Source organism: Pezoporus wallicus, unplaced genomic scaffold (assembly GCF_028554395.1).
Source record: "Pezoporus wallicus isolate ANWC-B61680 ecotype Strahan unplaced genomic scaffold, APGP_CSIRO_Pwel_v1 contig_8088, whole genome shotgun sequence".
In the NCBI taxonomy this organism is placed as follows: domain Eukaryota; kingdom Metazoa; phylum Chordata; class Aves; order Psittaciformes; family Psittacidae; genus Pezoporus; species Pezoporus wallicus.
Window position 1 is genome coordinate 814,721 of NW_026642341.1, and position 22,946 is coordinate 837,666.

Consider the following 22,946-nt stretch of genomic DNA (forward strand, 5'->3'; position numbering starts at 1 on the left):
TCTAGTTTACAATGCCTGAAAAGGTTCCTTATCTGAGGGAAAAAAGGAAATAGTTGTTAATGGCTACTGAGTTCCTGCAGATATGTACTGAATCCATTATTAACCTAGTATCCTGTGTTCATACTCCACTGTATGGAGTGTGTACGTAACCATCAGGAAAGGATACCACAGATCTTTCATGACTCACTGTTTTCAACAGCAGCACCATACTTCAATGAATAACACACAATAATGACTACACCAATATAATAATTAGTTCTTTGCTTCCCATCTCTCTGCCTCTGCATAACCACAGAAGTCAGATCTATGCATTCTTTTGACAATTACCATTTCTTTCCCTCTATTTAGAAACAAATGTAATTACTTCAACTGGAGAAGACAGAATTACTCCTGCAGCAGAGTCAAAACATCCATCAACACTCATTTTCTGTAATTATTTCACAAGCAGCTCTGTCTAACATCTTTCTCCAATGAAAGGAGTTTTCAAAAGGCCTTTGGCTACTTAACAAGCAGCACACAATTACAGGCACAACTGAAGAACAAAATACAGGAGAAAAGGAGCATCTCACCCTTCATTTAACCTTCTTTTTTAGTGTTCTCCTTTAAGCACAAAGTAACGTCAGAGAACAAGATGAACCCCCTCCTACCCTCACTGTTCTACTGTACATGACAGGCAGTAAGAGTTGCCAACAGCCTCTTCCAGGACAGGGAAGTGTCATGCTAGGATATAAATAAATACTGTCTACCTCTGTGTTCCACATCCTAGTGCTTTATTACCACAGCATCTTGAAAAGAATGCTGTGATTAACCTTACATTTCCAAATTATCAGTTACTAGGGTCTTTGTCTAGGCACAAATCCCATCCACAGCTCCCCTATCCCAGGTGAATTAGCACATCATAGAGGGCTCACACTTAAACTGGTTGCAGAGTTACACATAACAAGTAAAACCAAGTGTGGCACAGACCCAATCTTAAGAAGAGATGAGACTACATCACTGGTTAAAAGCCAGCAGAACGAGCAGATAGCACCTGAATCTAGAAGAAAAGCCCCCCAGATGCTTCTGCTTGGATTAACTAGAGCTTGGCCTCTTCTGTGCTCCAAGGAACAGTGGAAGCTGAGGATCAGAGGAACAGAAAAGACAGCAAGAGGAGACAGGCTGCTCTGGACAGGCAGATTGCTCCTCTCTCATCAGTCTTAAAACAAAATAAAATGTGACACGAGTATGACAAGAGGCTATTCCCTTCCACAAGCTTCCCAAAGAAAAGAGGCACAGAGAGTCCTATGTATTATTATTGCCTCCACACTCCCACACAATTCCATCACCCTGCTGACACCCAAAGCCTGACAACTCCTGCCACCAGCTTTTGTGAATTAAAAAGGAGCTATTTTAAATTCAAATCAGGTGGCACACCTCTTAAGTCATTTTTATACTTGTTTGCACTTCTAAGACAAACTTTGAGCCTCCTCACTTCCCAGATAGCAGCTTTTAGGGCATGGATCAGCAAAGAGCACACTCTTGCTCCTCACACCATCCACCTACTGATGACAGAGGAATTGGTGCCAGAGAACAGTGTATTAAACCAAAGGACTGAGGAGCCAAAATACGTCCAACCTGAAGACAGACAAGTACCAAGAAATTGTCTTAGCAGTGCAAACCTCTAGTAGGTAGAAAGCAAAGAAGTAGCATCAGGTTTAAGTAGTTGTAAACTCAGTTCATAGTGAGATTATCATCAATTTGGCAGGGGGAAGAATTAAACTTCTAAAGATAAAACTGTAGAATCACAGACAATTTGTAAAATGGTGTCAAACAGTTTGCCATAAATTTAAGGGGTATTCAGTGCATTGAACAAGCGTAAGATCTCCAATCCTGATACCTAGGCAGAACAAGAATTGGGATGTTTCAAGAACTGAAGATGAATTTTAATGACTTGAGAGAAAATTGAGAAGGCAAATTGCCTTTCAAATCTTCTTCCACAGCAGTTAATGCTTCAAACTGCCACCTACTACACAAGACGAAACCTCATTTTGTCTCATCTTGGGATGGCAGAACCAGAAACTAAGAAGCCAGATGAGAAGCTGTGCTGCATTTTAAATGGGGTAGTTACCGTTGGGACAGGAGTCAGACTGAAACCCACATGTGCCATAGATTTATTTATTTTCTTTTTAGAACCTAAACCAAGTTCATGTCCCTGAAACTGCTTTTCCTACTGCATGCAGGGATAGGAAGGAAGCTGCTTGGTTTTCTAATTAGGCTTTAGTCTGTTCAGTATTTAGTGTGAATGAAGGCCACAGCCTGCTGACCCTCATGAGTTACATCTAAAGAGCAAGGAAAAGGACTTTGATTTCAATAAAGCACTATGCAAAGGGCTAAATACTTGCTGAACAGGCTACAGACCAGAAAAAAATCAATCAATAAATAAAAGCAAAAAGGCAATAAAACACCTGATCAGATCCTGGGACTGAAGGACTGGGACAGTTATTGGATGCCTGCTCTTATCTTTCCTATTACAGGGATGCTCATCTGTACCCTCCTGCCTGTCAAACTGTTCTTCATGTCACTGAGTCCTTGGGAAGGAACCTCTGGAGTCACAGCAAGTCAAGGTGGGCTGCTGAGCCCTGAGCAGCACCAGCCCCATTCACATCTACTGGTCGTGGGCTCAGCACTCAGCTTGGTACCATCCGCTCTTCAGGCACGGGCCCCCAGTCACCATCTCTCCTCTGCCAGTGTAACACTGGCACAGGGTGCCCAGAGAAGCTGTGGCTGCCCCATCCCTGGCAGTGTTCAAGGCCAGGTTGGACACAGGGGCTTGGAGCAAGCTGCTCTAGTGGAAGGGGTCCCTGCCCGTGAGAGGGGTTGGAACTGGATGAGCTTTAGGGTCCCTTCCAACACAAACCAGTCCAACTCAGCCATCACTGATTACCACAGGCAAGGCTTGCTGCAGCTGCCTCAACAGGGTGTTTCAATGACAAACTAGTCCCCTAAGGAAGATTTACCAACTGGAAATGCAATGTATCACTGAGCATCTACAGTCAAAAGAAGTGAAAAGTGTGTCCCAGAGTGCAGTGCTAGTTACAGCAAACACTGAAGCCAACACGTTCTTACCCTCTTCGCTTCCAAATGTGCCATAATATTTACTACTACAGTATCTTTCCCCATCAACCCTTTAACTATCTCCTATGGAGTCTAATTAAAATGAAGCACTGTAACATACAATCAACACTTGCACACTATCGATAGATACTTGCAGATGTTATTATAAAGAAAATAGCTACTCAGCACTGATTAACATAGAAATCTTAACAAGTCTTCTGTATTTTCCCTCTTTTATGTTAACCTCAACATTTTGGTGCTGGGAAAGTTTCACTGCTTCTCCCCCATTGTAATTACTTTACTGACATTTCACACTTGAAACCAGCGCTTAGAGCTGGGCAATAATTAGGAGCATCTTCTTTCATCTGCTACTTGAGGCACCCTGAAAACAACATCAATCTTCAGATTTCTTTTGCAGGTTTAGAGACAGTGTCTAAATAAATATTTATACTATGTCTAAAAAAATTTAGCAGTGATTATCTAAGGAAGAAGCAGGGAGGAGAAAGGCCCCTGAAGTGAACTGCAGCATCTGGGGCTTGGACCTTCTGCTCCTTTCACAAAGGGAGTTGTATCCCTGCTTGTTTATGTATGCACATGGGGATGGAAAAGAGACAAAGTACATTCCTTGAGTTGTCAAATTTGAATGCAATGACATAACAGTGATTGTTTTCACATTTTATGCCTCTTTCTGTGTTGATCAGTATCAGGACACAGGAGCCCCGCATGAAGATCAGGTTCCTCCAGCATAGACACACAAGGTGACAGATTCTGCTGAGCACTTACCTAGGTCTGTACACACACACACACTGAATAGGCATCAGCTTCTCTATACAATAAACAGCAGAAACAAAACGTCCCCAACTTATGTTATTATAAAGAACACATTATATTGTATCAAATAATGAGATCTTCCCCAAAGCTGCTTCTAAGCAAGCGACATTGCTTAGGCAGTTAGTTACCATGCGTTTTACTCAGAGGTTATTTCCTGCTCCCTGCAAACACACAGCTTTGTAAGTTTAGTTCTTCAGGCAATTTGCCCCCCAGTAATGAAGTTGTATCTAAGGAACATTATAAGGCTTGAATTATTCTTTGAAAATGCCTTGTATACCTCACCATGAAAGTTCCTAAGAAGATTAATTATAACCCAAAGGTCTGACACACACAACACAACCTGCAGGATGAAATGAACCTATTCCATAATGCCTCATCCTCCCAGGACAACACTGGAATCTGAAGGCAGCAGGACTCACTACCCACATAAGGCACCAGTCAAAGCAAACAGGCACTTGAGAGCTGAGAGCTGGCACAGCACTTAAAGGAAACCGAGATCTGAGACTGTGCTTTGAGGCAGGAGAAGCCAAGCTCTTATTCCCACAAGCACAAAGTATCACCACAGCTCTGCAATTCAAATACAGCCTTTCCACTGCAAGAAAGAGAGATAATAAAATACAAAGGAAATAAAGGAAACAGAAGATATGATATTGTAAAAGGTGAACAGTACTCAACCCAGCACTGCTATAGCCACAGTGAGCTCAACAGCATTCCAGACAACCCCTCTACATTGAATGGTGTGGATTAATACCCAAATAGCTTTGTATTAAACAAACCAACCCCAAAACATCACCATACACCCCCAAAATGGTGCAAAACAATGAAATGGCTGCCAAGAAGCTGTGCTGTTCTGAAGCTTCCTTCAAAGCTGCCCTTACCAGTGTCTCTAGTACAGTACATCTTGACACCCATATGTTGACTGAGCAATGGGAGGACATGTGGAGCTCTGCAGCTCACACGGACTGGCAGGGTTCCTGGGGCTCCCACGTTCTCCAAGCAGACAACATACTACACAGAGTGAGGAGGTTCCCTGGATACTCCAGGATAGTATTTTAGTGTCAGCACAGCTAAAATTATAGCAAGCTATGTAATTTGGTGGGTGCCTTTGTAAGAAATGCAGAACACTCAAAGGACTTGTTTGAGCTGATTGTCACCAGTAGAGGCCACAGTGCCACGGATTTGCAGCAGCAGCAAAGATGTCCCTGGTGCTCCATGGGCGTCTCCAGAACAGGCACCAGATCTTCTGCCATCTCGCCTCCAGCACAGCAAAAAGAATCAGTGTGGGCATGGAGGGAATCTGCTTTTTCAGCAACTTTTTGAGGCTGGAGAACAGCACTCCAAGGCAGGTTCTCAGCCAAGCACAACTCTCTGGCTCTGCATCCCACCACCTGTTGACTCTCCTGGGGCTGGACACGAGGACGCAGATCCAATAAAGGTTGTTTTAGCAACCTGCCCCTACCTTAATCTCCTTATTCACAGAACTAGACATGTACCCACCACACAACTAGAGTGAACACCCATTTTCCTCTGCCAGGTCACCCCAGGAAAAGCTGTATGCCACTGCAGGAGGGTTTTTCACCTCGAGGTGAGGTGATGCAGCAGAGATGAGGGGTGCAGAGAGCAGCCTGGAAGCAGGGGGCCAGTGCCTGCAGTTTCACATGGAGAATTAATGAGTGATTTGTGACTGTCACGTACTCACAAAAGGGTAAGCAAAAGAAAGGTTTAAAAATAAAGAAAAAACAGACCAACGGTGCTGTAACACTCGTAAATATCACAAAAGCAAAGCAGAAAGGATTTTTAAGGATAGACCTGCCAACACAATCTGGGAAACCCTCAGCTTTGCTGCCCAGAATATGACCACGTTATCATTATCGCTGTGCTCTGAATATAAAAGAAGGCAACCTGCAGTGGTGTGAAGGGTGCCCAGAGCATTTCATGTTGTCTCCATGCACCCAGGAGGGAACAGATGGAGTGCTGGAGGCCACAGTTTGCTATTTCCTGACTCCTTTAAGGAATACAAATCTAAAGAAAATGCTGAAGGTGATATGCCACTGGTACCCCAGTCCTTAACCCTGGGGATGAGCTAAAGTAGGATTTATTTCATAAAGTCTTTAAGGTGTTTGAGTTTAAAAACATTCCTATCAGTCAACACATTCAAGTACATGATCAGAGGCAATGGCATTCTGCGATTCCTGTGCAAATCCCTGCACAGTGCAGCAAGTTTCTTACAGGAGATTCCTGCATGGTGTTTATGCCTCTAACTCAGGCAGCAATTTAAGCACATCCTGCTTTTTTCACCTAACCTCTAGAGGACAACCTGGGTTTCGAGTTATTTACCTGCAATGGGAAATACATGGTCAGCAGACAAATGTGTATGTCTGGGTTAAGAGAGGAACTGTTACCATGTGCTGACAACTGGAAAGGTCTAAGCAATCCAATTCAAAGCAGTCAAATGGATAAACCTGGCTGTGCCAAGTGGATGGTCAGCTGAGGACAGGTGCTGCAGCAAGAGAAATACATCACCGAGAGGAACAGCTCTTACAGGCACCAAGGGCTATAGATTTTAGTCACGTAGGAGGAAACCTGGACCCTGGTTTCTGAACTGAGAAGCAGCAGAAGAAAACATCATTTGAAAAGAGCTGAGTTAGCTGAAACAGCCTCACATTGCAAAACCTGGTTAAAAAGGAGGCAGAGACCAGGGAGCCAAAAATATATATGGATGTCTAAATCTTCATGCTCTTTACAGCAGCAATCAGATATGACTGCATTTATAAAACCCCCTCATGTGCATTCTGAATGATGGGCTCTTCCCAACACAAAAGCTACAGCCCCTGAGTTCCCCCAGCTGAGCACTGAGAAATCACACACTGCAGATGGCAGTGTAGAGGGCAGGGGGAATCAACACCAGGTACCAGGGCAGTTGGACCACGAGGCGGGTTCTGTTCTGTGTGAGTGCACTGAGCACCTGCCCCACAGCTGCAGGACCTGCTTCCTTCCCTGGACCAGGGACGTACCAGGATCAGGGGAAGAGGCAGGCCGTTATTTTGGCTTAAAAAACTGATCCACAATTTGAGATCTCAGATGCAAGTGTGGAAACCTCTGGTGCCTCCTTCATGATGGGCTGTACAGCATCATATCACTCTGACATTATTCTTCCTAATACTCATACAAGAAAAGATTATAGTATTTCTGTAAGATGAATAGCATAGTGCCTCATAATCCCTTCTATTTCCCTAATTTAAACTGTGATTCCATAAGCACTTCTGTAGAGATGAACACTGCAAGATCTGCAATGAGGTAATCATGGACATACAGCAGCAATCACAAAGAAACACTGGATTATTTGCAAGGTCCTTTTTCGTACCATGAATGAGGGAAAAAAGCAAACCTCACTCCCCATTCTTTAAACTCCCAGAAGGGGAGACTGAGATGAGCTCTTAGGCAGAAGCATTTCCCTGTGAGGGTGCTGAGGCGCTGGCACAGGGTGCCCAGAGAAGCTGTGGCTGCCCCATCCCTGGCAGTGTTCAAGGCCAGGTTGGACACAGGGGCTTGGAGCAAGCTGCTCTAGTGGAAGGTGTCCCTGCCCGTGGCAGGGGTTGGAACTGGAGGAGCTTTAAGGTCACAACACAAACCAGGCTGGGATTCTGTGATAAAGAGCACTTTGATTTAAAATATCTCAGCGTTTTACTGCCAAGGGGCACTCCTATGACAGAGAAAAGTTAAGAGTACCTAGCTGCTGATCCTCATTCCTTCGGCACACAGGTGCAGGTATACTACAGCCTACAGAGGACTTTAACCGGATAATATAGATTACTTTTAGCATAGGCTATCATGATCAGGTTTGGAGATGATTTCTTGGTACAAGCAAGAGCATCTTCTAAACTGAGACATACACCGACACAAGTAAGGGTAGACAAACTGTCACTCATAGGAAGGAACCAAGTCTGACCCCCTGGGAGCACTGACACTGACCTGTGAGTCCCCATCCCCCTACAATGCCAGTAGTGTGGGAGCCCTGGAGGATTCCAGAGCAATTCCTGATCGGCTGCAGCATCATGTACCACTATTGTATGAAGCGCTGCTTGCACAGAGCACGATTCCAACTCTTTTACACTGAGATATTTGCTTCTGTGTGAAAATAAGTAAATATTTGCTGTGCTGTGCCAGCTGGATCGAGGAAAGCCAAAAACTGCCTTTCCTAGAGAGTAGAAGGCTGGCAGAAGGTGCCTATCTGGAGCTCACACGCACAATGCTAACTGAAAGCAACAACTATTGAAAAGAGCTTCAGAACATAAATGGGAGCACCAGAAGTAGATACAAAACTCATTTTCACTCTGCAGGTCTTATGTTGGGTATTGCAACGCTCATCTTTCAACTTGGTGGTTCCTGGTGTCTTTAGAAGAGTAGGACAAAGTGAGAATCAAAAGCACTGAGATTTCACAAAGGGAAGCCTTGTAACTGAAACTAGTACAAGTGCATGGTTGAGTGACTTCCAAGAAGAAAATACCATGTGTTGATGTGACGGGCATCAGTTCTACAAGAAACTTAACACTACTCATCCAAAACCCACCACCACAAAGCAAATTACCGGATGCAACACATTGCGAGGTTATTTCTATACATTTAAAGTTGCAACAAGCAATGCTTCACAACAGGAATTAATCCACTGTATGTGTTGGACAACAACTCAAAGACTTTTGGGGTCTCTCCCAGCAGCAAAGGGAGCTGCTTTGTCCCAAGTGGCACACCACAGTTTTAATTACGTAGGAAACAATAAAGCATCCCAGTTGCAGACTTGCTTTCAGGCACAGTTTCTTTAGTAATGGGATTCTTTCTAACCAGAAAAAAGAACCCTGTGGATTTTTCACAGATGAATGTGTTATGAATGTAATAAACATTACAGCAAAGTGACTGATAGAACAGTAGGTTAAAAAATAACCCATCTGTGCAGAATAAAACCAGCTGGGAAGGACTGGGTTTTACATGTACATACAGTAGTTCATACCAAAAATTGCCTTTGGTGTAGTATCCCTTCTCTTAAATCTGGCATCCCATTCCTCTGCCTCCCCCCATCTCTCTTAAAAAAAGACAACTTAATGCGAAGTTTATCTTCTTATTAAAACCATTATTAAATTAATTTATCACTTGAAGGCTTTATCTTCAAAGCGCCAGACTTCCTGATACCCAATCTAATCTTTCAAGCTCACCAGAGATTTTCGTCAAACTTCCTTAACTGACAACTCCAGCTTCTGGAGGTTTGGATCTATCTGCAAGACCCACTTCCCTCCTGCTCCTTTCTGGGTCTCTGGTAAATGCTACAAAACCTTTCACAGTGCCACAGGGAGGAAACTGTGATGCTCAGGCTTTCGGCTTTTGTTATCTTGTGAGTCGTGGTCTTGCTCTAAGCCCCCTCCCAGTGGCTCTAAAACCCCTCCCAATCTCTGCAACAAGATTTTACTTTAATAATTTGAAGGATTATTGGCAGCTAAAATAAGGATTTGTGGATTTTGAGTGAAATCCATTGTCACAGCAGCTGTCAGTCTGATTTTGATGCTCAGGCCTGTGTGCCTCTCCAGCAATGGTTGAGTACTTTGATATGGTCACAGTTATGCTCTACTCAAATGCTGCTTCTAAAGTCATAAAATATTTCACTGCTTCAAATTCTCAGGAAACATAGCTCAAAAAACAAGTGAAGAAAAGGAGAAAGAAAAAGCTTTTTAGCTTAGAAACTAAAGAGCAAACACAAGCTAAAAGGAATTGAAAGCATTTCCCTTTTTTATCCCTCACTGCACGCACTGGAATAGCAAATAATTAAGATGACTGAGCCCATGAATCCCTCTCCAGCCCCATGGCCATGGCAATACCAGGACCCCAATCCCGGGCCTGTGGAGATCAGGGGGTCTTTAATTCTCCACCTCTGTCATGTGAGCTGAGAAGCCCAGCATCAACCAAATAGAATGACATATATCCCATTCCCTCTCTGGTTTGACATGTTCAGATACTGTAATGTAACTGAAATAAAGCCAGGATGGATGGGGCTTGGAGCAACCTGCTCTAGTGGAAGGTGCCCCTGCCTGTGGCAGGGGGCTGGAACTGGATGATTTTAAGATCCCTTCCAACCCAAACCATTCTGTGAGTCTAAAATGAGAAATGCCCATGGACAGAACAGGTGGTTAAACAAATAAAATTCCATTACCAAGCTCAAGCAGTATGAAAATGCAACTCCTGCAGACACATACACACCGTTACCAAAGGGGTTGTGCTCTCACACTCATACTCCATCTGTTCATTCTGCAACAGTATGACTTAAGATACCAACATCCCACCCCCCTATCCCAAGCTGTGCAACACCTCTGCTCCTCTGGGTAAGTTGGCACACATTAAACAACAAGTAATGTTTATCTCAATAGTTCAGAGTCCACTTGTGGAAAATAACAGGGTAAAATACTGACAACAAAATGTAAAACAACACATAAGGAACAAAGATATTCCTAAATGTCCCACAAATATTTCAAGTTAAAAGCCATTAACATAAGGTGAAAAGTGTAGTGTGCTCTTCCGTTTTGCCCCTGCCTTGCTTTTATATGTTAGAGCTTCCAAGAAAGCCAAATAACATGGTTCAGTCTTTGAAAGGTTTAAAATTGGAAACTTTGAGTGTATAAACTAAACATCTCTTATTATTTGAGTGCTTTTTTAATGCAGACTTGTGTACATTAAAAACCCATTTAAGGATGAAAGGCATTTATGTTTCTGTGGTCTTTGGAAAGGCAAAAAGAGGAACATAAGCAGGAAGCAGTGAGCAACGTCTGTCCCAGGACAAAGAAGGGATCATGACCATGGAAATTCATAGAGCTTAATAAATGTTTTGCAGGACTGGGCCTGCCATTTCACTCCCAGGATGAGTTCTGGTGCATCTTACCCAGAGAAAGGAAGCAGACACCTGCCTCTGGTGGCTCCTCAGTGGAAGCTCAATGCAGGAACACACACAGAGCACTATCCCATCCAATGCCCTCCCACTAACAGAGCTTTTCACACTCCTATAAAGCAACATCTGGAGACAGTCGCCTCATCACATCTCAAAACTAACAGAAGCAGTAATAATATGGTAATAAGGGATGACATTTTATGAAAGATGCCACTTAACTGAAGACTAACACACCATGCAATTTAAACGAATTGCTTTTAGCAGGGGACTGAGTGACAATCAAGAAGAAACGTCTGGCCCATTTGGGCAAATTGTGGAGGAGAGGCTGAATGGATGGAAAATGCTGACTTGGGTAAAGCAGTGTCAGCGCTGCACAAGCTAAGGACATCATCCCAAGAAGTCCCATTTGTAGGACCAGACTAGAGACACCCTTAAACTGAGGGTGCTGAAATGAAGCTGCATAAGCAAAGAGGAAAGAAGCTATTAACACAACGAATATTTGCTTACTGTGCTTCCCTCCCCCTATGGGTTCTTTAAGTGAGCTGAAAAAGAGAAATCACACAATTATCTGATTTTATTATCTAATTATCACAGACAAGAAAAATTGTGTTGTGCATAAAGATAAGAACTCAGTTCCCTGATTACCCCGGGCTGCCTTGGTAAGGCAGAAGCTGATGTAAACTTGATTTAGGTTCTCTGAGTATCATTTGTGTCCAGGCTCCCATCCCAAAGATTAGATCATGGACTCACTGAGTGGCTTTGGTTGGAAGGGACCTTAAAGCTCACCCAGTTCCAAACCCCTGCCATAGGCAGGGACACCTTCCACTAGAGCAGCTTGCTCCACGCCCCGTCCAACCTGGCTGGGATAGATTAGGTATCTAATCTAGGATTTATATTAGACATTAGGAAGCTCTTCCCTGTGAGGGTGCTGAGGCGCTGGCACAGGGTGCCCAGAGAAGCTGTGGCTGCCCCATCCCTGGCAGTGCTCAAGGCCAGGTTGGACACAGGGGCTTGGAGCAAGCTGCTCTAGTGGAAGGTGTCCCTGCCCGTGGCAGGGGGTTGGAGCTGGATGAACTTTAAGCTCTCTTTAACCCCAAATCAATCCATGATCATTAGTAAGAACTGCTCTTAGCATGGAAGCCTCATGCCATTATGAAAGTTATCACCTTACTGCCCAGCCTGTCCAATCAGAAAACCAGGCTATAGTCAAACCACATTATAGAAATATATTAATTTAAACAGTAACAGCACCAAGCAGAACCAGTGTGATGTGGAAATGAATAACTACACTTCATCCTAATAAATAAATAAAAATAAAAACCATTGCTGGATAACAAACTGCCTTTGCAGATAAAAAGTAAATCCCTAGAATTTAAATCCATCATGAGCAAAATCCCTCTGGGAGAAAAAAATCCTGACCAAAGCATTATTGTGACTGCCTTTGTATTCATAACTGTATTTATGCAGACTAAGATAAGAGCAATCAATCCACACACCTCAGGACAAAAAGCCCATCTTCTGCACGGATCAGGATAAAGAAGACTCCTCACCACATGCTCCATGGTTAAAGGCATCGGGGGACAAGCTTTGCTGGACTCAGGAATTTTCAGGCATTGGTCACTGCTAGAAACAAGTATCAAATTTCTGGCACACTGATATGCTCCAGCAGTATATCCCTGCCTCTTCTCTTCACCCTGCTGCTTCCTAACACATGGAATTTAGCGTGTGAACTTTGGATGCATCAAGTATCTTGTCAGCTCCAAGGATCTGTCTGGCTTTTCTGGAGTTCTGTATTTACCCAGTCACCCAAAGTACACAAGCACTTCCCCTTTCACCATTCAATTACCTTCCCTTCTCCTCCCAAATTCCTCCTGTTCCATATAGATCATCCCTCCTATCACAAACATAGCTCAGAAAGACATCTTTTGCCTGGAGCACCCCTATCATGCAACCACCTGCACCCCAACTTGAAGAGAAACCTGAAGTACACTTGGCTTCCTACAGAGCTCTGTAGTTCACTTGTCTGTACTGTTTCAACAGGTCTGAAGGGACATGCTGTGGGCTGAACAGAAGCTGAGACCTGGCAGAGCTCACAGCCACAGGATGTCAGCCATTCAGGAGCACTTCACCTTCTCTTCCACCTGTCTTTTCTCTCTGTGTTTAAAGGGTGGATGCTGTTCTTCTGCTCCCTAAAAACAAAGTGAGGAGGGGGAAAGAATAAACAGAAGTCAAGATACGTTTATTATCTATTTAATCAACCTGGCAGGGAAAACCATCATCTTGCATTTAGCTATGAGGATGTGAGGCAGATGAAGCCCCTATCTTTCAGCAACACAACTGGGCTGTTCCCAAGCACAAACTGGGGATCAAGAATCAAAAGGAAAGAATATTTTTAACTCTACTCTTATCTCTGTAGCTGTCATGCCAAAGGCTACTGAGGTGGAATAAGAACAGAGTTTCAATCATCAGGCTACGCAGACAAAGTCACTGAAATGGGTACTGGTCCTACAGGCTTCACAGGATCCACATTCCAAAGGGCAGATGCAAAATGATGCCATATCCTCAACAGCGCACCTGCAGGGTACGGCTCTTGGGAACAGCTGCTATCAAGAGAACAGCAGCAGCATTTCATTGTGCTATATGAGCCTTTGTTTCAGGAAATTCAGAAGAGAGCAAAACCCAACACAAGCACAAGCTGCACGGCAGATGCTTGTTTTACCATCGCTGAGAGAAGAAAGCCCCTCACAGCACTTAGCGACACAGGAAACAAGAAAGCCAGGTTAGGTTTTCCTTCACTGCTAATATTCTATAGAAGCATTAGCCAACAGCAGCAAACTTGCTAAAACAGCATCCGTTCCCACCACTGTCTACATTTAAAGTTATAAAGACAGTGGAGCCAAAAGCTTAACTAATATTAACAGGGAAGCGATGCATGTTTCAGGACAAGGCTTAGACTAACTCCCAAGTTAAATGAGGCTGTAAATGAGTGATTGCAATAATACCTCCACATCAGTTGTACAGAACTCTTTCAAACCCTCCACACGCCATTTGTGCAGTGCTTTGACTCAGAGATCAGCCTTTTTCAGGGTGTCTGGTTTTAATTTGTAAGCTTGAAAACCAGTACAAAATGAAGGCAGTGCAGCACCCCTCAATCTTAGTTTCCAATATTACCATGTAAATGTTTGCTATTTAATGGGAGTTATCACCTTAAAATGAAATCAGAAAGAAGCATTTATGAACCTGTTGTAACAACTTATGTTAGCACACAATGAAGCTGTTGGTTGTTCAGTTTGAGTATTTCACAGCAGTACACAGCTCCTTCCTTTTTCTAACATCTGTAACAGATCAATAGACCAAAACATTTCTATAAGACATGTGGCCTTAAACTGAAGAAACAAAACAGCAAAAGCTGCTTCCCAGTTCTAAACTTCTCAAAATTTCATGGCAACAAAGTACCCTTTAATAATAAGGAAGAGGTTTTCCCACTCCCTTGCAATACTGTATCAAACTCTGAATGTACAGACTATTTGCATTTATATCAGCTGCTTTATCCCGACTGACTGTAAGAGGAGTATTGAATTCAGCCACACTGCTCAAGAGTAACTTCTATTTCCCCAGGCCAACAACAAAAATTGAGTATTGATCTTGACAACTGCTCTTTTCTCCAGGAGCTAAATCACACCCTCCTGCTGAATTACCCAGTCTCTAGCAGCTTATCTGAAGAGATGAGTTGCATGAGAACCACGTGAAGTTTTTCATATGAGAACAAACCTCCCATTGTGATAAGCATGTCCAATGAAGAATTACTGACTGGGGGGCAAATTATGGCATTTCTCAGGACTTTTTCTCCCCTCCCATTCCTTACCAAGCGATTCTCCTGTCAGACTGGAAAGTTTCCTCCTTCCAAGCCTCAAGGTCACAAAACCCAACACATCTTCACAGCATCACAGACTGGTTTGTGTTGGAAGGGACCTTAAAGCTCCTCCAGCTCCAACCCCTGCCACGGGCAGGGACACCTTCCACTAGAGCAGCTTGCTCCAAGCCCCTGCGTCCAACCTGCCCTTGAACACTGCCAGGGATGGGGCAGCCACAGCTTCTCTGGGCACCCTGTGCCAGTGCCTCAGCACCCTCACAAACAACCAACCCACAACCAAAAAAGATCACTCATTTCCAAAGGCAGGGTTTGCCATGTTTTCTGGCCATTGGCTTTTCCTGGATGGAGCCAAACTGGGACTTAATTTTCAGTATCATCTCTAAAGATCAAATAGAGAAATGAAGTCTTGTAATGCTGTCCTGTAGAAACCAAAAGCATCGTCAGTGGGTAACACATGCCCAGGCACATACTGGTTTCAGAAATTTAGATATTATCCAGTTTAATAAAACTTTGTGATCAGAGCGAGACTTTTCATAATTAGTTTTTATGGGGTTTATATAATGAAAACTTTTTGAAGTCCATGAAATCAACTACCATTCATTCTGATCAACAACCAGAAAATAATGAATGATCATGATACGAGTTACATCACAGTACAATGACTTTGTAAGCTCATGCTCTGCATTCTGGTCATGCTTTTGCTCTGAGGCAAGGTTGAGAGCCAAGAAACTCAGAGCAGACAACTACAACTCTGTAAGTGAGCTTCTGGTGCTTGATTTGAAGTGGAAGTAAAACATGGTCTTTCCCAAATCCTCTTCTGATTTAGAGATGAAAATAACAATGAAAAAAGATCTCACTGCAAGGTGAGGTTATGCCAGCAGCTACTCCTTAGCACATGAACATCTAATGCCTATGTGAAAAGACACCAATAAGACTGTTTAGTAAAAGGGACATTGACTTCTCGCTGTTGGAAGGTTGCAGACACCTTCTGTTTATAGTTGCACTGATTTCTTGCAACTTAACCATAGACTCACAGACTGGTTTGTGTTGGAAGGGACCTTAAAGCTCATCCAGCTCCAACCCCTGCCACGGGCAGGGACCCCTTCCACTAGAGCAGCTTGCTCCAAGCCCCTGTGTCCAACCTGCCCTTGAACACTGCCAGGGATGGGGCAGCCACAGCTTCTCTGGGCACCCTGTGCCAGCGCCTCAGCACCCTCACAGGGAAGAAAGTATTTATGTAAATATCTATTTAAATAAGTAACTACTTCTTCACCAGTTTAGGTGATATTCTCTACCATTACTTCTGCAGCTGATTTTGTTATCTCTTATCAGAGGCTCTAATAAACACAGTGCTAACACTAAATAGTCCAGTAAAACAGGACAACTTCAGTCATTAACTGACTGCAGACAGATGTGTAGCAGTTTGGTACTTGCCTGTTGCAAAGAAAAAACAATGACAAAGAAAAAAAGCAAAAATTCACTTGCAAAAAGCAGCATCACTCATCTCCCGCCTATTTAAAACCCTGCCCTTTTCACTGATGTCATTAGGCGCTCTAAGAAAAATGAAGGAAGCAGCGCTCTCTTCTTGGTTCAGTGCATTATTTAGTATCTTTACCATGGAAGTTCTGTGTAATTATCCTCAAAATAGGGTATTTTGAGGGAGCTCCACAACATAAGGAAATTGGAATAATGAGTTGCATTTCCCCCTCCACTGTACCAGCTAGCATTTTGCGGAAGCCGTACATCTTCAGATATTGGGTAAGTCTCTCCCTTTCTTCAAATCCATTCTTAGTATCAAGATCGTTACAATTTCTCCACTCCAAAGAACCTAAATGCCATCACCATCAATCTCCACAAGCTCTGTATGACAACTACCATTAACAGAATGACCTTTACTCCAGGTAGATTTTCGTTAGTAAATTAGGACAGAAAACAGTGAGTGGCTCAGCTCAGCCAAGTGGAACAGATTATCCACAGCATCCTTCATGATGTCCATTGATACCTGTGCTGAGCAATTGGGGACCCAGTAAAAGACATCATTCAGCACAATGCCAACAGCCTTTCTGTTGTTTTATTTTTACCCCTGCAGTAAGCTAAAGCATGCTTTCTTCAAAGGTAATGCAGACCAGTTTGGCTGCTGCAGAGTGTGTCTGCAGAGTCCCAGCACATGAACCATATCAGCTCAGCACATCCCACTTCCATCTGCAAATGCCCTGTCCCAGGCCTGGCCTGCAGTTATTTCTGCTGAGGGTTAGAGAATGTGACCACACAGGAGGAAACAGTCAAAGATGAGCACCAGAGCATGTGCCTGTTTCCCAAACGGGCCAGGACATCACCCACATCACTACATGCTGTCCACCCAGCTGCAGAAAAGCCTCCAAACATCTGTGTTCTGCTAATGGGCAGATGCCGAACACAGCAAACAACTCCATACCACATCCTCAAGCTCAAATTTATGTTTTTGACCAATTCTTCTAAAGATGCATTAACTGTTCACTGTATATAACCTGTATAGTAAAGGAAAGGCAGTAAGGATGTACATCCCTGCCCCACAATGCACACAACCTGCCTGCCTTCCTCTCTTGGTAGAGGAAGAGGATGCTGCTGGGCATGCACAGGCTGGGACAGTGGGTGAGGAAAGCTAACACTGCACTGCTCAATCCCATACCAGGAAGGATTTGGCTGTTCTTGAGGCATTCCTCCCACTTCAGCCTTGCTAACTGGTCAGAAAGAGTAACTGGGACCAGAATGCTTTTGTGTAAGCTTTGCATTAGTTCAATCCACTCGCTGCAAACCACTAACTTGTGGGGAGGAAGGCTTTAGAAGGAAGAGAGCAGCCTGTTAATCTGTCCTTTGTTCACAGCACAGTGAGGACTCTGCAAACATTACAGAAATGCAAACCTTCAGAAGACAGCTGTGTGTGGTAGGAAAAAGTGCTGGACAGAAAACTGCCTTGTTCACCCCCTTGCAAATCAAAGAGCTTGATTTCTTTAATGGCTGATAATGTATGCATGAAACCATATATTTAGCCATTATATGCGAAACATGAGGAACATGATCCCTTGATTTTTCCTGGGAAGGCCAATATGGCTTAGAAAGAGGAGAGAGGCTTCCTGTCCCTGGAGCAAAATCGATTTGTTAACAATACAAAAGAGAAAGGGGAGACGCTGCACAGCATTTGAACAGGTTTCTTTGTCAGGAGTGAGGAGAGGAATTACTTCCATCAAATGGAATACAAGAAACTAAATGCTTCCCACTTCACCACACTGCACTCATGAATGGACAGCACTATTTGTTAAGAACCAAAGCTGAACTATTACCCAAGAACAACATATATTTTTTTATGCATTTACAGGGTAAAGATTTTCCAGCAGACCAGTCTGACAGAAGAACAATTTGCCTACTGGAAAATTGGCTGGAAAAGTCTCATTCTCTGGCCCATTCCAACAGAAAGCAGCCATACACCAGAACAGGGAATTTGGCAAATATCCGACATGCATAAAAACTACAGTTCCCTAAACACTGGCCTATGGCATTTGAAGTAAAATATTCCAGGATATAGGAAAATTCATCATGTTAATTCAGATCACAGACAAAGCACATCTATAAGGATGTGTGGAAGACCATTTGTTACTATGATAGTAAGTGAACAAAATCATCTCTACTGTATTATGAAGCTGTAGCAACCTACCTGCACACTTAGTCCTTGTTGTGAGCGGTGGTCCAGGGGGGCCAGTGCCTCCTTCTCCAGGGCGAGTGAGCAGCACCCGGATCTCATACTCCACATCAGGGTCCAAATGCCAGAGCTTGTAATTAGGAGAGTCTACAATGTGTGTTTCAGCCCAATTCCCAGTGGTCGTCCGGTACTCCACCTCCTTCAGTATGATGGGCCCATCTCCAATGATGGAGTTGGCGTTGGGTTTAATCCACAGGTACGTGGCACCGACAGCCAGCAGCTCAGGGGGGGCAATGGGAGTTGGGGGCTCTGTGGACAGCAAAAAATCATGGAAGCATGAGACTATTGTGGCTAAAGGAGCAAATTTCCACTTGCAGGGATACAGTAACCTCAAAGCAACTATGGTTTAAAATAAGACACTTTTAAGAGATCAGAAGGTTTACACTTATTCCCCCTCTAAACATCTGAGCAATAGCACTCAATATAATACTGTAGGGTGAGGGGTAAAGAAACTTTAAGTACAGACAACTGAGTGCACTTGGCATCTAAAAAGTACAACAGCCCTTCCTCTACCCTGTGACCTAACATGGCAGAATATCACAATCATTACTCATGGTGTTAGGGTTCAGCCAAATAAATGAGTGCAATTCTTACTGTGACACAATTAGCTGTGAGTGGAAAACTCAAATGACTTGCTTATTCTGTGATTTTACCAAGGAAAAGAAAGTTTAAAGATAGGATGTGGTTTTAAATCAAAGCACTGGCTGCGTGTGTGAGAAAATACTACTGAAGTTAAACACTAGGGAACACAGAATCCCAGGTTTGGGTCGGAAGGGACCTTAAAGCTCATCCAGTTCCAACCCCTGCCACGGGCAGGGACACCTTCCACTAGGGCAGCTTGCTCCAAGCCCCTGTGTCCAACCTGGCCTTGAACACTGCCAGGGATGGGGCAGCCACAGCTTCTCTGGGCAACCTGTGACATGGCCTCACCATGGGATATTCCCACGGCTGACAGTATCAGTTGTCAGGATACTGCTAGAACTGAGCTTGTGTAGCTCAGAACTAAGGCAAACTCTGAGGCAGCAGTGAATCAACACCTCCTGTCACTTTTGATTAGAGAGTTTGCTTAACTTCAGGAGTAAAGGCACTCAAGCAAAGTGTCTACGAGGCTTGAAGAGTGCCCAGACGTCTGAAAAGCATCATGAAGAGGCAGGAACCTGGCTGCTGAATATCACCTCTGTGACAAAAAGAAAAGCAAACCAATAGAAGACATCTCAGCAGCACCCTTTGATTAAAGCTCCAAAATGAAGCAAAATAAAATGTCTACAGGGCTCTGGCTACCTGCCTGGTTTTTATTCTTCCCCCTCTCATCAGTGTGTAAATAACACCTGCATATTGGAAGCTGCATGAACAGCCTATGCCTTGTGGTTTTGAAAACCTTCAAACCTGAGCTGAACTTTGCAAGATTATGAGCAATTCTCTTAACCTCCCCTGGCCATCCCTGTGTCACACACTAATGCGTTTTGCCCTCAGCCCCAAGGACACAAACTCTCTTCTGTCATGAAAATAAGGTGACAAAAGGACGTCTTTGTCTCAGAAAAGGGAACCTATGAACATTACAACACAACATTCATGTTAGAGTTCTGGGGCAATTACTCTAAACCCCGCTTAAAGGTGATTCCTCAAAGAACCCACAGAACTGGAAGAATCAGAAAGGGAGAAGAAAGGAGCATCAGCACCACATGAAGGGAGGAAGATGGGTCCTCCCCTCTGGAGAAGTATTGCAAGTTAAATATCTGCTCAATGAAGAGAAATTCATGTGTGGAAACCATTATTACACAAAATGATCGACTGAAACATCATTAATTTCCTTTCTGTTGGCTAATGGCAATGAACCAAGCTGTCTCCTTGAGACTGACTGCAGCAGTTGTGCATTTTACCCCTGGAACAAAAAGCAATCTGAATTGTCACTGCAGCAGGTATCCAACGTGACCCAAAACCACTGTTGCGAGGTAAGCTTTGCGTGGAATGTCTGTTTCTGCTTGGATTTGGCACTGCTCCCCTAACTCCTGCCAGAACCCTTTTCTGATATGTCAGGCTGATTATGTTTTGACTTAGGAAGGTGATTTGTCCAAGAAATTTGCTTTCAGGAAATGCATGTGGATACATTTTCATTAAAAAATCAAATTATTATAAATCACAGTTTATTACTTGCTTCTTGGTGCAAGGCAATTAAAAGATAGACTTAGTGCTTTTTATTCCCAGTGCAAAAAAGACATCTTACAAGTGACATCCGAGCGGAACGCAAGGCAAATGAAATATTAAACTCCATTCTCCTGGACTGCAGACTTCAATAGCAGCATGATCCTGGTTACTTTGGGATTTGAATGCAAGTTAGAAGAGATTTATGGGACAGAACTTAATTAATAGAGCAGTTTGTCCTGCTAAAACCAGCCATGGACATCTCATCTAGCATGTCTAGAAACTACCATTGCCAAAATGATTTAAATTAAGACTCACACAGCATTACTGTCTTCACTATTGCAGATCACACCTAAACCTTCCCCACAAAAAAGTGACAGTCCCCCAAAAAATTGATGGTGGTTCCACCCCATTCATTTCCCCCTATTTAAGTACCATTTGAAAACCAGGTGCTACAGAATATTGGAAAATGAGGAGTTTAAACCATATTCTTCCCAAATTTTACAGCTCCTATAGTAGCTACTGAAGGCTCAATCCCATCTCACTAAAAACAGTGTGCTCTTCCCTACTGGCACCAACTGGACAAGAAGCAATTTGTTTAATATCGCTCTGTGCCAGGTTCCTGCAAGTGAAGGGCACAGGTCTCCCATTATTTACCAAAAGTGGCACATAACTAAGAACCATTTCTTGCCATTGCTAACTAAACTCACTTGCGAGTTACAGGTGACCAGCCTGACATAGTGATCTCGCTGTTTAATTAAAATCCCTACATGAACTTGATTAAAAAGACATGTTGACAGATAAGCCTCATGCAAATGTAACTGGGACCAACCAGCCCCATTTGATCGAGACAGTGTTTTGTATTGGAAGCATTGTCTTGGCTTCTTGTTTCCCTTCAGCTCTTCTCCTTCCTCCTTTTCCTCCAAGTGCAGAGGAGAAAGCCACAGGCTTCCCAGCAGTGAGGACATCTGGAAATGCATTTCTGGAACTGGAACAGTATCTAGCCTGAATCCCAGATGGAAAGACATAGAAAAACGTGGTTCCCTGCTGCCCCCTTTCAAGGAAATAAAAAGACCTATGTTGAACAAGCTCAAAAAAGGAAGTTACTGAACATGAGTAGCTTTTATGGGATGTGCAAATCAGTTCCAGTTGTGCAGACATAAGGGGAATTTGGGATATGCCTTTCTCCTCCCATTAGAAGAAGAAATACAGCTGTGGATTACAGCTTTGAAGCTGCAGAACCCTGCTAGGGCTTTAACATGACAGAAAGTTTGGTAATGCAAAGACTGTGAGAAAACAAGACTAAACTGACCTCAAGGACCAAAAAAGACCAAAGAGAATCATGGACAATCTTGAATTGGAAGGGACCCAATAAGGATCACTGAGTCCAACTCCCTGCTCCTTGCACGAATACCTAAAACTCAACCCTATGATGAAGAGCATCATGCAGATGCTCTTAATGTGTCTGAGTTCTGACAGAATCAATGCCACAAATACTATACTTTGCAACTACTGTGAAAAACACACATACTTTACTCTTTGGAAACTCCTCCCGAGTGTTTCTACTCTACTACTGGAGTACTTCTTTATGTGATCTTTTAAGCAAGACAATTCTAAGCAATTGTTAGAGGATGGAAGAAAATTGCGCTCCATGAATCCTTCAGATGCAACTGGAAGACTGAAAAATAGGAGAAAAGTCCCCCAACAAGTGTTATTGCTGTCTCCTGTGAAATAATCCATAAAAAAAAGGCATTATAGAAAACATAAAACCAGCTGGAGAAACCCCTTAAACTATGGATCTTCTAGGAATAAAACTTAACTTCCTGAAAATTCCTTTCTTGGTCATACCAAGACCATCTGACAAAATGTACAGCCAAGATGGCCAGGAACTTTAACTTGCAGTGATGGCCTCTCAATGGCCTTAGGCAACAGGAACCCCTTATGCTACAGAACACCAGTATATCACAAGGTTCAGCAATTCTGCTTCTAAAGTACTAACCTCTATGTTGTTTTGTTACTGAACAACCACGCCAACACATGAATTCCTCACACAACTCTCTCAAACACTGAAATAACCTCTCAATTTTGGACTAAGAGAATCAGAAAACCAGAGAGGAGCCAGAGGAGCCTGACCCAAGCCTGCTTAATAGAGGAGAAAAACAGGCCTGTATCTGGCTGGGCCATGCGGTCTGCACCTTCCGCACTTCCAGCTGACCTGGAAACCCTTCCAAACCATCCGCTGTGGATTCCCCACACACAGGCCAGGCTTGCAGAGCAACAGAAGGTGGCTGCACCATGTACAGACAGCCCTGCAGTGTTCTCATACACACAACGTACAGCATAGG

General features: G+C 43.5%; 1 protein-coding gene across 8 annotated transcripts in view; it reads right to left on the minus strand.

Moving 5' to 3' along the window:
* The window catches only part of PTPRT (protein tyrosine phosphatase receptor type T), a 277,331-nt gene that overhangs the window by 206,869 nt on the left and 47,516 nt on the right, over positions 1 to 22,946 (minus strand). For all 8 annotated transcript variants that reach the window (XM_057428931.1, XM_057428926.1, XM_057428924.1 and 5 more), the window contains exon 5: positions 18,415 to 18,708. In XM_057428931.1, coding sequence (XP_057284914.1) covers positions 18,415 to 18,708 — 294 coding nt within the window. The remainder of the gene's footprint in view (positions 1 to 18,414; positions 18,709 to 22,946) is intronic.